General features: G+C 36.2%; 1 protein-coding gene across 9 annotated transcripts in view; it reads right to left on the bottom strand.

Moving 5' to 3' along the window:
* Positions 1-2,187: 2,187 nt before the first annotated feature.
* The window catches only part of INTS13 (integrator complex subunit 13), a 36,087-nt gene continuing 22,046 nt past the window's right edge, over positions 2,188-16,228 (bottom strand). For 2 of the 9 annotated variants that reach the window (XM_021090953.2, XM_021090951.2), the window contains exons 10-17: positions 16,020-16,127; positions 14,245-14,423; positions 12,989-13,159; positions 12,311-12,465; positions 11,758-11,988; positions 9,818-9,957; positions 3,568-3,703; positions 2,188-2,531 (exon numbers count right to left, since the gene is read on the bottom strand). In XM_021090953.2, the coding sequence (XP_020946612.1) occupies positions 2,492-2,531; positions 3,568-3,703; positions 9,818-9,957; positions 11,758-11,988; positions 12,311-12,465; positions 12,989-13,159; positions 14,245-14,423; positions 16,020-16,127 (1,160 nt within the window). In that variant the 3' untranslated portion in view covers positions 2,188-2,491. 9 annotated transcript variants of the gene reach the window in all.

Below are 16,228 nucleotides of genomic sequence, written 5' to 3'. Positions count from 1 at the left end.
TGGTGTGCTGAAATTTCTCACCTAGAAACCTGGAGTTCTGCAAAGGCTCTCATGTCCATGGGTGATTGCCTAAGATAGTGTTTTCCAGGAGTTCCCAGACTATGGATGAGAGGATGTGCCATTGCAGGGTCCACAGCTGGGACCAAGATTTGTCTATTTACCCAACACACAGGTGGGTGAGACTTCTCAGGTCCCGTGACATGGGGCTGGATGCCACAGTTCCCTCAAAGGCACTTTTGTCCATGAATAGATGCCAAATTTTTGTTGTTGGGGGGGGCAGGAGGACAAAAATGAGGGACATCTTTTGCTACCATGATACTGATGTCAGAAGCTTTATAATATAATTGAAGGTACACATGTTCTCTCTAAGGTAACGTTGATACTGCAATCATTAGGTCTGGACTTAAGCTTAGAGTCCAGTACTAATTCCAGTACTAGATTCCAATACTAGGTGATAATTATTTTTTAATTTAAATATTGTCCATTTCTCTTGACTAGCAAATTCTCAGTATGGATCCTGTTTTAGAAGAATCTAGTCATTCTTCTATTTTTGTCCTAAAACAGTCACTTACACCAAAAGGCTGTAATATGTATCTCAAGATAAAATACCAAGAATACATAGCCTGATGCTCTGTGGGAGGTAGAGGAGGGGCTCAATTTTAGGTGCTAAAAAGGCATCTAGTTAAGCAGGCAGAAGGAGCCTGCTAGACAATCTTAACCACCACCAATACATGGAGTAATACAGAAAGCTACTGGTACATAAGTAGTTCAAAATGCAACCACAGAAACATTTTCCCAGGTGGTAGAACACTGCAATATATATGCATAAATAATACCTAAAAATGGAGACTGAAATGTAGATAAGACTATCAACAAGTAGCATGGTTAGCACATGGGAAAGGAGGAAGAACAAATTGAGAGTAAAAAAGGATCTCTTTGAAATGGGTTATGAAAAAAAGACTTTTAGATAAGAAATAGGGGGTTCCTGTTGTGGCTCAGCAGGTTATGAATCCAACTAGTATCCATGAGGACTCGGGTTCCATCCCTGGCCCTGCTCAATGGGTTAATGATCCGGCATTGCTGTGAGCTGCGGTGCAGGTCGCAGGTGGGGCCCGAATCTGCTGTTGCTGTGGCTATCGTGTAGGTCAGCAGCTGCAGCTCCGATTCGACTCCTAGCCTCGTAACTTCCATATGCTGCAGGTGCAACCCTAAAAAGCAAAAATAAAGAAAGAAAGAAAGAAAGAAAAGAAAAGAAAAGAAAGAAGGAAACCAGGGACCCCAACTTGGTACAAGCTGAATGTGTATCAAAAATAAGACACAAAAGGTCAGAACTCAACCACAAGTAAATATGATCCAGTAATTCAGTACTGGGTTACAGCTGCTCAAATCCTACAAGTCTAGGTGCTAACTAGGCCTGCTTTTGCTTTTGAGTGGTGTATACCTAAACACAGTGGTAAGGAATAAAAGCAGCTCTAGCGTAGGGGAAGAGGGGAGATGCAAGGCTGAGACTGAGAAAGGAGTTGATAAAAGAGAACAATGTAAATTTCACTGGACTGACAAGGGAGCCTGTTGAACACTTGTTCAGCCACCAGTTATTTTTTCTAAATAGAAAATATTTAAAGAGCTTTTCCCCTTCTCTAATAAATCCTCCAGGAAAACTGACATGCCTGGAATTAACATTCAACATTGAAATAACATGTTTTGTGCAACATGTTATGAGATTCTAGAAGCACAGGAGGAAGACTCACCAAATATACACCATAAACCATGACATTTCTGAGATGAAGTGACCAAGATTCTATTCAGGGATTAAAATAATAACACAGTAACTCTTCTCTCTCCTACATCTGCTAAGCAATCTCCTTCATGTTTCTCTTTCAATATGAAAAGTTAATGGAGAGTAAGTTTTTGAGAAAAAATATATTAAATCATCCAATATAGGTAAATATAAATTTACCCAAATGACCTGAAAACTCTGCTTTTAAATGGGCAACACACACACAAAATAATTTAAAATACAAAATAAAAAACAACATTGTTTTTGGAAAAGCACTGCATATGTTGCAGATTAATAGGGAATATTTTATATTCTTATCCAGAATCTGTTAAAATTGCTTAAAAATTTCCCAGTTGTCAGTCATTATATCAATAATATCTTTTTCCTAAAGGAATACACAATATCTTGCATTTCAGATATTTTAATAGTTTTATTTGGCAAAGAGAAGCCTATGAATTTTTTAAAAAACATTTCCAGAGGGAATACCCTTTACCATAAAATAAATTTGTTTAATTTGGAAGGACAAATGTATATTTTTGACATATGTGCCAATTTTACAATTAATACAAAAAAGATAAAGTTAGTTGAAATATTTTAAAAATGTAAAAACCAGTCCAGGCAACATAACTGTACAATCTTGCTGTAAAAGTACTTATATCAAATTCCATCCAAAATATTTATGCGATATACTAAATTTAATTGTTAAGTCACTCTTCACTGCCGGCTGGCTTTTCCATTTTCTGTTGTCTCCATTCTGCAAAACAGGAGGAAAAAAATGAGTTTGTAAATCAAAACATTCATTAACTATCCATATTTTTCTCCTTATCCACCTTTCAAATGAAATTAAACATCTAATATATTCAGAAAATAGAAAAATGTATGCACTTTAGCAAACTAAAGTTAGCATTCTCTTGGTTGGTTTCATTTCCTCATTCTGCAAATGAGTGAAAATTGAGGAAGGCCTAGAGAGATTACATGACTTTTCTAAGCTTTCATTTCAAAGGCCACTGATTTTTTTTTTTCACTGTATCCCTCCAAGCAAAACTAAGGAAAAAAATCTCTACCATTTAGTCAAGGATGTATTTCCTTTATCATTAAAGAATTCCTTTATCAATACATTTTTAAGAGACTTTCTTCTAACAAGAGATTAAAATTACATGTAAATTATTTTAGATTTGTTTTAGTAAATCTTTATTTTTAGATTTTTGGTTTATTCAATTAAAATCAACATTCCTAATACTGTATTACTTACTAGGAAAATATTTTTTTCCTGTTATTTTATACAAGATATAGTATTATACACTAAGATTTCTCTATGGTTTTTCCATCTATGATGTTTACTGAACATTCACAGTTATAATCAATAATTTCAGGCCTTTTACAAGCAGCAAGAATCCAAAAAGGTAATTTTTTTCTCTTTATAGGTAATGTTCATAATATCAGTAAAAAAGAAATTATTGAACATAACAAACAAGCAGTATTTATTTTTGTAGACTTACAATAATAAGGCAATTGGGGAGGGATAAATTAGGGGGTTGGGATTGGTATATAAACACTACTATATTTATATGGTAGTAAACAAGGACCTAATGTATAACCCAGAGAAACTTACTCAATACTATGGAATAACCTATATGAGAAAAGAATTTGAAAAGGAATTGATATGTATAGCTGATTTACTTTGCTATACGCCTGAAATTAACACAGCTTTGTAGGTCAACTATATTCCAATAATTTTTTTTTAAATAAAGCAATTAACACAACTAAAGTCCACAATAAATAGTACAAACCCATTTTCCTCTTTAAGATGTTGATATAACTCAGCTCTGTTATTAACAGAGTTCAGACGTCCAGCAAACTCCTGATGTTTTCTGGAATTGGCAGTATTGATTCTATTACTCCATAAGGATAATAAGGACACTGGCCCTGGTGTCATATTTGAAAGAAGAGGGAAAAAAAAGTAGAATAATTCATTACTTCAAAATTTACAAATTTAACCTTAATTCTATTGTTTTATACAATTTAAGCAATATCATCTTCCCTTTACTCTAAAATTTATATGTATTCAGGGATCCCCAGATCACCTACGAGCTCAGTGATTTACTGGAAGGACTCAAATGACTAAGCATAAAGTCACAGACAGAGCTAAGGATCAGTACAGTAGCGCAGTAAGGACACATAGCCAGACCAGTGTGGGGGATGCGAGGTGGGGTGGAAACGGGGGAGACACATTAGGCAAAGACCAGAGGAATCCATCTGCAGGCTTTCCATGCTCTCTCCCTCTGGTGAGGGTTCACACAGACAGCATATTCGCTCCAGCCATAAAATGCAGCCATGTGTGTACAATATTTCTGCCAGAAAAGAACCTTTAAGACTCAAAAGAGTTCAAGGTTTTTATGAGGGCTGGTCACGTAGACATTCTCTGCTTAACTACAACTTCCAAAATTCCAGACTCCCAGAAGGAGAGCAGGTGTGCAGTTCAGATATACGGCAAAATAACTTCATTATTTGAGCACTGTATCAAAAGCCATAGTCCCAGATGTCAAGGGCCAAACTTGCAAACAGGCTTTTCGAATGATAACAGCCTCAGGACTGCTATGGTTAACTCTTTTCTGTACCATATGAAAAGGCAAAAAATGTTCTCTAACACCATATACAAAAATAAACTCAAAATGGATTAAAAATGAAAATATAGTAAGACTGCTAACCATAAAATTACCAGAGGAAAACATGGGCAGAACCTTCTTTGATACAAACATTTTTAATGAACTATCTCCTAAAGCAAAATAAATAAAAGCAAAAATAAAGAAATGGGACCTAATTAAACTTCAATTTTTCACAGTAAATGAAACTATCAACAATACAAAAAGAGAGAGAGTTCCCTGGTTGTCCAATGGTTAGGACTCAGTGCTTTCAGTGCTGCAGCCCAGATGCAAAGCCTGGCCTGGGAACTGAAATCCCACATCAAGCCACTGCATGCTGTGGCAAAAAAAGAAAACAATAAACAAACAAAAACAATACAAAAAGTTAGTATTATCCCTACTGAATGGGATAAAATATTTGCAAATGATATAACCAATAAGGGGTTAATATCCAAAATACATGAACAACTCATACAACTCAACATCAAAAAAACGAACAACTCAACTAAAAAATGGGCAGAAGACCTGAACAGACATTTTTCCAAAAAGGGAATGCAGATAGCCAACAGGTACATGAAAAGACATTCAACATTATTAATCATCAAAATACAAATCCAAACTGCAATGAGGTATCACTTCACACCTGTCAGAATGACTATCATCAAAAAGAACACAGATCCATGTTGGTGAGGATGTAGAGAAAAGGGAATCCTCATGCACTAATGGCAAGAAAGCAAATTGGTACAGCCACTATGGAAAATACTCAAACATCTAAAAACAGAACTACCATATGACCTAGCAATTCTACTTCTGGGCATGTATCCGAAAGAAAAAAACAAAACAAAAAAAACCACGAACTCAAAAAGATGCACGCAACCAATAGCAGCATTATTTACAGTTGACAAGATACGAAAGCAACCTAAGTGTCCCCAGCAGATGGAATGGATGAAGATGTGGTACATACATACAATGGAATACCACTCAGCCATAAAAAGAATGAACACAATCTGCAACAGCATGGATGGATTTGGAGGCTATTATGTTAAGTGAAGAAGTCAGATAGAAAAAGACAAATGCTGTGTAATATTACTTATATGTGGAATGTAAAAAATACAACAAATGAGTGAATATAACCAAAAAGAAGCAGACTCTGTAACTTACACAATACTGTACATCAATAATACTTCAATATAAATTTAAAAAAATAAAATTATAGCACTCCTAAAAGAAAACATAGGAATAAATCTTTATGACTTTGGGTTACACAAAGATTTCTTACATATAACACCAAAAGCATAATCATAAAAGAAAAATTTAGGTGTTAAACTTCATCAAAATCAGAAACTTCTGGTCTGCAAAGGTCACTACAAAGAGGAGAACAATCCACAGACCTGGAGAAAACATCTGCAAATCACATATCCAACATAAGATTTGTATCCTGAATAAACTAAAAATTCTGAAAATTCAAAAATAAAAAAACCCCAAACAACCCATTTAAAAATGAGCAAAAAAATTTATTTATTTATTTATTTATTTATTTTGCTTTTTAGAGCCACACTCATGGCATATGTAAGTTCCCAAGCTAGGGGTTGAATGGGAGCTGTAGCTGTTGGCCTACATCACAGCCACAGCAATGCCAGATCCGAGCCACATCTGCATTCTACACCACAGCTCGCTCATGGCAACGCCAGATCCTTAACCTACTGAGCGAGGCCAGGGATCAAACCTGCATCCTCATGGATACTAGTTGGATTCATTTCTGCTGCACCACAACGGGAACTCCCCAAAATGAGAGAAATATTTGAATGGACCCTTTATCAGAGAAGACATACAGATGGCCAATAAGCAAATGAAGACAGGCTTGCCATCATTAGTCATGAGAGAAAATGTAAATTAAAACCCCAGGGAAATACTACCACATACATATTAGAAGAGGAAAAAAAAAAATCCTGACAATACCAAGTGCTGTTGAGGATGCAGAACAACCAGAATGCTTATTAATTGCTGGTGGAAATGCTCACAGTACAGCCACTTGGGAAAATGAGTTTCTAATAAATTCAGTCATGTACAGTATTATGAGAAAAAAAAAAAACTACTGATAAACATACAACACAGATGAGTAACAAATGCATTACGCTATGGGACTTAAGGCAACACATTTTATGATTATGGCATTCTGGAAAAGGCACAATTATGGGGGAAAAAACACATTAGTGGTTATGAGAGATTAGGGGCAGGGGAGTGTAGGATGAGTACAAAAGGGTAGTACAAGAGAATCTTTTGGGGTGAAGAAACTATGCTACATCTGATTGTGGTGTTGGTTGTCACACAATTGTAAACAAGGCCTAAATCCATAGAACTGTATACCAAAAAGTTAAGATTACTGCTTATAAACGTTCCCAAAAAATTTAAATAAAGAATCTTTTTCTTGCCTTTTGCTTTTTAGGGCTGCACCTGTGGCATATGGAAGTTCCCAGGCTAGGGGTTGAATCAGAGCTGCAGCTGGCAGCCTACACCACAGCCACAGCAGTGTGGGATCTGAGCTACGTCTATGACCTACACCACAGTTCATGGCAACGCCAGATCCTTGACCCAGTGAGGGAGGCCAGAGATTGAATTCGCATCCTCATGGATATTAGTCGGGGTCTTAACTCACTCAGCCACAAAAAGAACTCCCTAAAAAATCTTTTTCTAATTATAAAACTAATACGTGTTCATTAGATAAAACTTAGAAAATAGCATAACATAGAAAGAGGGAATAAAATCACCTGCGATATTACTGCACCAACAACTATATATATTTTGTTTTTTTCAGTGCCAATCTATATTAATAAAATTACACTTTGGTTTTTCTATTACGGCATCACACAAAGACAGGTGAACAGATTTTCACCAAATCTATAGGGCACATATGGAAGAGTCCAACCTTCCATGCAGACTACACGGCAGGCACAAAATTCACTTTGGAAGATCCTAGGAAGTTATTTTCCAAAGCAGATGAAATCAAGGTACAATAAAAGACTTGTATAAAACTGCTGATCAGAAGAGTCATACGGGAGTACCCACTGTGGTTCAGTGGGTTAAGAACCCGACTAGTATCCATGAGGATGCGGGTTCAACCCCTGGCCTTGTTCAGTGGGTTAAGGATCTGTTGCTGCTGTGAGCTGAGGTGTGGGTCACAAATGTGGCTCGGATCTGGTGTTGCTGTGGCTGTGCAGTAGGCCGGCAGCTGCAGCTCTGACTCAACCCCTAGCCTGGGAACTTTCATATACTGAGGGTGCAGCCCTAAAGAGACCAAAAAAAAAAAAAAAAAAAAAAAAGAGAGAGAGAAGAGATATGCGACTCAGGGTGTAAAATAGAATGAAAGAAAAAACAAACAAGTTCTAAGTACCAATCTTGAATGGAAAGTTACATGAGTGATTTGTAGTCAAGTTGCTGCTTTTATGGGCCACTCCATACAGTGTTTCCAGGGTGAAAAACTTCAGGGATCTACTTCATTGAATCGTAGTTGATATTTCATCTAAGTGACATGCTAGGGCATATGTGTACAAAAAACTTCTTTTAAAACAAATTGGACAGAGTTCCCCTTGTGGCTTGATGGGTTAAGGACCCGACATTGTCTCTGTGAGGATGCAGGTTCGATCCCAGGCCTCACTCAGTGGGTTAAGGATCCAGTGTTGCCACAAGCTACAGCATAGGTCACAGATGCGACTCGGCTCTGGTGTTGCTGTGGCATAGCTCAAGACTGAGTTGCGGGTTCAATCCTTTGGCTGGACATTTCCATATGCCATGGGTGTGGCTGAAAAAAAAATGTCTCAAAAGAATAGCAGAGGCAAGCTGTCAATAAGCAATGTCAATGCAGAACTCTAAGTGCTACCACACTACCAATCCTGGGATATAATGGAAACACAAAGAAGAAGCATCAAACTTAATTATGAAAGGAGGTCAGGGAAGTCTTTCCTGGAAAAGGAGTGACTTAAGTAAAAACCAGAACAATATACTTTAGCAATAGGGAAGAGTAGGCATTTGTGACAATAGTTATTCTGGGGCTTTATACATTCCACCCTGTGGAAACATCATCATCTGAGTCACTCCCTTACTAATAATGTGTTTCAGTTCTTATAACTTTTTGCTACTATAAATAATACTTTTTGGAGTTCTAGTTTCCAAACAATGTTGAAGCACTGCTTAGACTAAACCTGTATTAACTGCATCCCAATCAATAGCGGCACGCGAGTAAAAGGATAATTTATCGAGACATTTATTTAATCCTATAATTTTCCAAGTAACCTGGCAAATGCCTGAAACACAAATATGTTGAGATTACCCTTATTTCTGATTTTAAAGAAATCAGTGAACTGGAGAATATTACCATGTATCAAAATGTATACTACATCAGCAGTATATATATAAAAAACAAACAAGCCTACTTTTTCCCTAGGATGAGCTGTCAATAACTATAACCTGGCCAGCCCTGAGGTCATACTGTACTAATAAAGGCACAGTGATAAGAATTCAGTTCTGGAGTTCCCACTGTGGCACAGTAGAAACGGATCTGACCAGGAACCATGAAGTTTTGGATTCGATCCCTGGCCTCACTCAGTGGGTTAAGGATCCGGCATTGCTGTAAGCTATGGTGTAGGTCGCAGACTCGGCTTGGGATCCTGCATTGCTGTGGCTGTGGCTGTGGCAGGCAGCTGTAGCTCCGATTCAACCCCTAGCGTGGGAACCTACATATGCCATGGGTGTGGCCCTAAAAAGCAAAAAAAAAAAAAAAAAAAAAGAATTCAGTTCCTTATTATCCTATTTCCCATTTATCCTAAAAAAACTGAATTTAGTTTATCATCAAGATAACTAAGGCCTACAATTATTTCAAGAGCCCAAACCCAAATCATATCTTTGATGCCTAGAATTCCTCAAGAGGAAATTAAGCTTTTAATCCCACAAATAAAACATAAAAGTCTGTACAATAAAAATATAGGAATTCCCTGTTGGCTTGGCAGTTTCAGGACTCAGGGTTATCACTGCTATGGCTCAGGTCACTGCTGTGGGGCAGGTTCGAGCCCTGGCATGGGAACTTCGGCATGCTGGCAGGCGTGATCAAAAAAAATTTATATATGTTGTTTACGATACTTTTACTGAAACTCATTCACATGATATTTTAATTTATCAATAAATGGGTGATATAAGATCTTTCCCTAAGTCCCCTAAGTTTAAAGTTTCCTTTAAGCTAACGAATATATTCACTGCCTATATTTTCTAAGGCTGTGAACAAAAGGCCTCCTATACAACATCAGGACCAGTGAGTAGCTCTTCCTCACTCACATGAAACGACAACGTGCAACAGAACTAAACTGGAAAACTTTTTCCAAATACAATTACCTCAGTTCTAGCTTACCTTTTGACTTTTCTATTGGTGGAGTTTCATCCATCTCAACAAGAGGCTTTTTATTTGGAGGTTCTGGGGAATCAGGTGAATCTTTGATAATCTCAGCTTCAGCCAACTCTTCTTTTCCACGTTCTAAGATTCCTTTTAATCTTTGAGGGATAAATGATAAAAACTTAAAGTTGAAATTCTTAGCAATCTAAATGGTTCAACTATACTAGACTCTGCATCTCAGTTTTAGTAAAAGACACCTGTTCTCACAACATAAACCCAGAAACTAATCAGAAGCTAAACCTTGGGCTAAAATCAGCTAAGAGAACTTAATGAATTTAAATACAAGTTTTCCTTTTCCTTCCTTATAGTGTAGTAATTCAGTGAGGTAGTCAGCTGAAAAATGGAGCTAAAACTGCAAAAAAAAAAAAAAAAAGGACAATTTAAGAAGGTAAAATAAAAAAAGTAATGCAATCTTTGGAAGATATTTCACAATTTTAATTTCTAAAGATCTGTACAAAATACTATTTCATGTAACAAATAAGAGTAAGCAATCTACTAGTATTTGTTCCCTAGTTTACATACTGTAGAAATGTACTTAAGTTAGGAACTCAACTCCAAGCTTATTTTGAGTATCATAACTTGAAGATCAGTGGGATGTGAATGAGAATACTCTTTGCTGCTCTTCTTAAAGCAAGACAATTCTGTGTCAGAATCTTAGCAGCCCAAAGGAAGAAGTGAACTTCTAAGGCCAAAAAGAATAAAAGTGTTCTGTTCATTTATGAATGAAATAATACAATTTATAGAATTGGCTTCAGGAGTTCCTGTTGTGGCTCAGTGGAAACAAATCTGACTAGTATCTATGAGGACACAGGTTCAATCCCTGCCCTTGCTCAGTAGGTTAAGGATCTGGCATTGCTGTGAGCTGTGGTGTAGGTCACGGATGCAATTCAAATCCCACGATGCTGTGGCGTAGGCCGGCAGCTGCAGCTCTGATTCGACCCCTAGACTAGGAACTGCTGTATGCCAAGGGTGCAGCCCTAAAAAAAAAAAAAAAAAAGAATTGGCTTCAAAATATTCCCATGGGGGAGATGGAGCATGGTGGTGTGATGGGAATGGACGTGGATATATATGAAATGAGATCTGCCATGAACTGATAACTGTTGAAGGTGGGTAATAGGTAACTATTTGTTCTACTGTCATGTACATTTGAAATTTTCCATAGTAAGTTCTGACAGACTGACTACCTTGCCATTATAATAGTGGACCTGGTTCTTTGCCTATCTGGTCAGGAGGCAGAAGACAAAACCAACTAGTATGTTAAGATATTTTGTTTATAGACCTTTATTACCTATGTTTTGTTTTTGTTTTTTTAATTTAACCTTGACATCTCTATACAAGTCATGAATTGAGGAAAAAGAGTGTACTATAGAGGAAGGTTTTCAGACTAGGATTATGACCTTCCATGCTTTCAAGGGATCCTGTGCCTATTTTCATAACAGCATCTTCCAAACCTTATTGTAAATCACTAAATTTACTTGCACATCTCTACACAACACTGTACATTCCTCCAGGGCAGGGATCTTATGCCAAACGCCTGGCACATCACAGGCATTTAATACATATTCACTGAACAACAACAAAAAGCTGTGTTATTCATAACATTTAAGGCACTTAGTGATACCAAAAGTCATGTATTATGATTTTCAGAAATTAGGAAAAAATTAAGCACTATCTTTGTCCCCAACAGTAAAAAAAAAAAAAAACCAAAAAAACCATACCTCTTTAAGCATAAGAAAGACCTTCCAGTTTTAAAAAATGATAAAATAACAGTTATAAAATGCAATAAACACACATTAGATGAGTTACTAACAGATAAGGTTTGAGATTTCAAATGTGCTACATGCAGAATGTAATGTCCCAAAAGGCACCATGGTGCTGTATAAATGTCAACAAATCACCTCTCTGAATCTTGCCAAGATTTCTCCTGTTCATAATCTTTCACTGCTTTCTCTGACTTGTCCTCTTTGTCCTCCCTCTTTCTTCCTCGTTTCTTTCGCTCTTCTTCTTCCGGGGGTTTGCTCCTACACGCCATCAGACACTCCAAGACTCTTTGATGTTTCTCCGAATTGTTGATGTGAGCTCTGACAAGGGTTTCTAATTCATTCCACATGATGCGGTATTGTTCATCTCTAAAGCAAAGATTTAAAATAATGTTTTTACAAAACACTCTTTAAAATAATATCCAAAGGTCACTTGTTACTGGTAAGGAAAAAGAAATAATCAAACATAGGCTTCCTTTCTCCTTCTCCATAGTTAATGGTACAATTCCATGTTATAATGTATCTAATTCTGCTATTTTACATACTATATCATCTCACCTTAATCATACGTATGTATATATACACCCCTTCAAACATACAATTTATATGCGGAATAAGTCAGCTCAAAAAAAAAAAATAAATAAGTTATCAAGTAAATGTGATATATAAGAAAGAAAGAAAAAAAACCTACCTTTTAGGTCCTTTTCCTCTTGTACCAACTGTGGAAATAGGTAGAGGATCATTTTTTCTTTCCATATCAACTAAGTTGTATATTGTTTTTTGACAGTTTAACACATCTTCTTCTGTCAAAGATTCTTTCACAATAACACTGGCTAATGGAACTACCTATTAGATTTTAAAAAAGAAAAAAAGAAAATCTGTCTTGAAAAATAAATATCAAAGCGTCTAGGCAGAACCTGAATTGATTTTAAATGTCACCATGGAGAGAGAATCTATAACTACTGCTTCAATTTTCTATTAAGACTTCTGGAGTTTTCAAAATGGCTCAGCGGTTAATGAACCCGACTAGGATCCAGGAGGATTCGGGGTTCGATTGCTGGCCTTGCTCAGTGGGTTAAGGATCCGGCGTTGCCGTGAGCTGTGGTGTAGGTCACAGACACAGCTCGGAGCCCATGTTGCTGTGGCTGTGCTATAGATCAGCAGCTACAGTTCTGATTAGACCCCTAGCCTGGGAACCTCCATACGCCATGGGTACAGCCCTAAAAAGACAAAAAAAAAAAAAAAAAAAAAAAAAAAAAAAAAAAAGACTTCAACTATAGCAAACTCATATAGTTCATTCTTTGCTTGATAAACGATATCTAAAAAGAATATGTAACTAATCCACAAGAAAACAAACTGTAACACTTACCGCTTGCATGTTAAAAATGGTGGTTTGCGAAATAATCATAGGCCAATAGCGGGTGTGTTTTTCTAACTGATCTTTTGCTCGTTCCAAAGGGATCTCAAGACTTCCATCGATTTTATATCTGGGGTCTAGAAAAGGAGTTAATCTGTTTTCCCTCATAAATTCACCAAAATCCTAATGATAACCAAATAAGATAAAATTAGAAATGATTTTCTAAAGTTGCAGTATGGATTACATGTAACAGTCTGTTTCCCTGATGTCTTCTGTCCTGTGATAGGCAACAAAGTATTTTCTCTAACAGCCCGTTTCCCACACACTAACTTTTTCCCCTTCTTTTGGAACATAAAACCTATCAGCCTTTATTCAATGGAGATGAAGAAAGCATCAAACATAAATACATTCATGGTTCTTTCCACTTTTTAAAAACACTCATTTTTCTTCACTTCCATAATTTAACTCTTTTTTATGATATGCAGATCAAAGAATGAGTTCATCACATTAGAATGCCATTTTGCTTACTTAAAAATTACCTTGACACAGCATTGAAATGTTACCAGGGGTTATCTCTGAATGGTGGAATTGGATAATTTAGTCTTTGTTTTTGCTTTTTTTAAAAAGAATCTATATTTTCTAAATTTTCTACAACGAATACTTACTAGCTTTCTCCTTATTTAAAAAAACTAGGTAAAAATAAAAGTGAAAAGCCTAATCAAAAACAATTACTTACAGTATATACTACTTTGTGGTTTAGAAAGAATACTCATATACATCATTCACATTTAATTCTTACAACCACCTCAAAAAGTAGACAGCTATGAAAAATCAAATATAAAAGAGGAGTAGGGGTCATGAAAAACTCAAATGAGAACAAGACAATTTCTACCCAAACAGACACAACTTCCTTAAATGTACCTCTCAATAATACAAAAATTTATAGTGTTATTTAAAAGTAGCAGAATTCAAATATTCAGATGGTTATAAAGTTCCACCTAAAACATTAGTTCAAAACAATTTTCATTCTTTCCTATAATTCCAATGTGTCAATTTGATCCAGATACTTCTCCTCATACACTGAATACAGAAGGAAGATGACCAAGCAGTAACAGCTTTTGGTCAAATACTGAAATTCACTAACTAAAATAAAAATAAAAAATCAACTTTTCAAAACTTCTTTAGGTCACAGATCTTAGCATATAATAGGCACTCAATAACTACTTGCTGAATGACAGACTCAAACTTTACAGATATTACTGTCTTACTGTAATCCGGTAGTCAGTAACTCTTCCTCCACAACCTTCACTAATCGAAGGCGGATCTTCTAAAATGGATCGAGAACTGCTAAGGACGTGCAAAAAAATCTCTCCTCCATGGCTACTGAGCATATGGCTAATGACTTTGGAACCTGACTTTCGTGGTTGTTCCAATAAAACAGAACGGCCTGTCAAAGACAAGATTACTCTATCAGTGATGAAATTCAAATGACTCAATTTTTCCATTAAGATTTATGTTTAGATTTTTCATTTTATTTATTGTTCTTCATATTTTAACCATCATTGCTAAGTGAGTATACTGCGTTTCAAGTCTTAAAAATCTGAATTCTAGCCGTGGCTTTTTCTTGTTACCCCAAGCTTACATAATATAGACATTATGTAGATAAGACAGTTTTCCAAAATGAGCATAGGGGTCTCTGGTATAATGTTTGGTTATACTGTTCATACAAGTTCATACAAAATATTCATCCTGGATATTAAGAAGAAAAGTGGGACAATGTTGATACAACCCTCAGGTTATCAAAGCTACAAACCATAAGGGGAGAAAGCAAGTCTCGATTCACTTCTACGATACCTCCTTATCAGCACTGTTACCATAACTACTTTCTCCTTTACATGACCGAATGTCACTTAATCTGGACTTTACACAGTCTGATTATCAAATGTGCTTAATATAACCATGAAGTTAACTTTTTGATAAAGGCAGAGTAACTCTTTACAACAGTGGTTCCAAAACCTAGTTACTGTAAGAATCACAAGAGAAGCCATTAGAATTTAGATTTAGTAAATGGAATTCAGTAATTTGGCTTAAAAATTTTTTTTACATAAGGAAACCACAGAGTTAAAATCTTATCTGTATGAATCATATGGTATAGTATTGAAAATATAAAGTTTATTTATCATGAAGGTATAATGTTTAAAGAGAAATAAGTCCACATATATTTTGTAATTTAAAATTCAATAGGCCAAGGAGTTCCCTTTGTGGCTCAGTGGTAACGAACCCACCTAGCATCCATGAAGATGTGGGTTCGATCCCTAGCCTCACTCAGTGAGTTAAGGATACAGCATTGCTGTGAGCCATGGTATAGGTCATAGACGTGGCTCTGATCCCTCGTTGCTGTGGATGTACTGTAGGCCAGCAGCTGTAGCTCTGATTCGACCCCTAGCCTGGAAACTTCCATATGCCTCAGATGTGGCCCTAAAAAGACAAAACAAACAAACAACTTACAGACTCTAAATGTCAAATTTTTAAAATAAAAATACTTAAAATTATATTAAATATTAACTTATTTAGATACAATAGACTGAAAGACATAAAGTCATCTTATTTTTAATTTTTTTTATTTTTTGTCTTTTTGCCTTTTTCTAGGGCCGCTCTAGAAGCATATGGAGGTTCCCAGGCATATGGAGCCAGAGCCATAGCAATGCAGGATCTGAGCCACGTCTGCGACCTTCACCACAGCTCACGGCAACGCTGGATCCTTAACCCACTGAGCAAGGGCAGGGATCAAACCCGCAACCTCATGGTTCCTAGTTGGATTCGTTAACCACTGCGCCACGACGGGAACTCTGATCGTATTTTTAAATATCAGTAAAACTGTGAATGGATATTTACAATTATGCAACATTAAAAGTTTGGAGAAGCAAAGTGGTTAGACTATATTGAAGAAAACAGCTTTCCCAGGGTTCACATTTTCACATATTCTCACAAATCATTTCACTTGTAATAATCTCAGCCAAAACATTTAAATGATGAAAGTTACCATTTAGAAGAAAATTAGTAAGGCAGGAGGAAGGTCTACTGTTTACATCTACAGGTGAAATTCGATAAGCGCCAGTGCAATAGTGTAATTCTGAAATAGAAGAAAATACTGATTTGAAAGAATATAAAGAAATATTTCCACAATTAAAAGAGACAAACAAAAACAAAAACTTGTTCCTTAAGCCCCTAAGACACTGAAAAACAAAAATT

This window comes from Sus scrofa, chromosome 5 (assembly GCF_054392235.1).
Source record: "Sus scrofa isolate SSC_HxYL_T2T_F1_AM1 chromosome 5, Sscrofa_HxYL_maternal_Yorkshire_Landrace_v2.0, whole genome shotgun sequence".
Classification (NCBI taxonomy): domain Eukaryota; kingdom Metazoa; phylum Chordata; class Mammalia; order Artiodactyla; family Suidae; genus Sus; species Sus scrofa.
The sequence above is the reverse complement of the archived record's forward strand: the minus strand, read 5'-3'. Positions and strand labels throughout refer to the sequence as shown.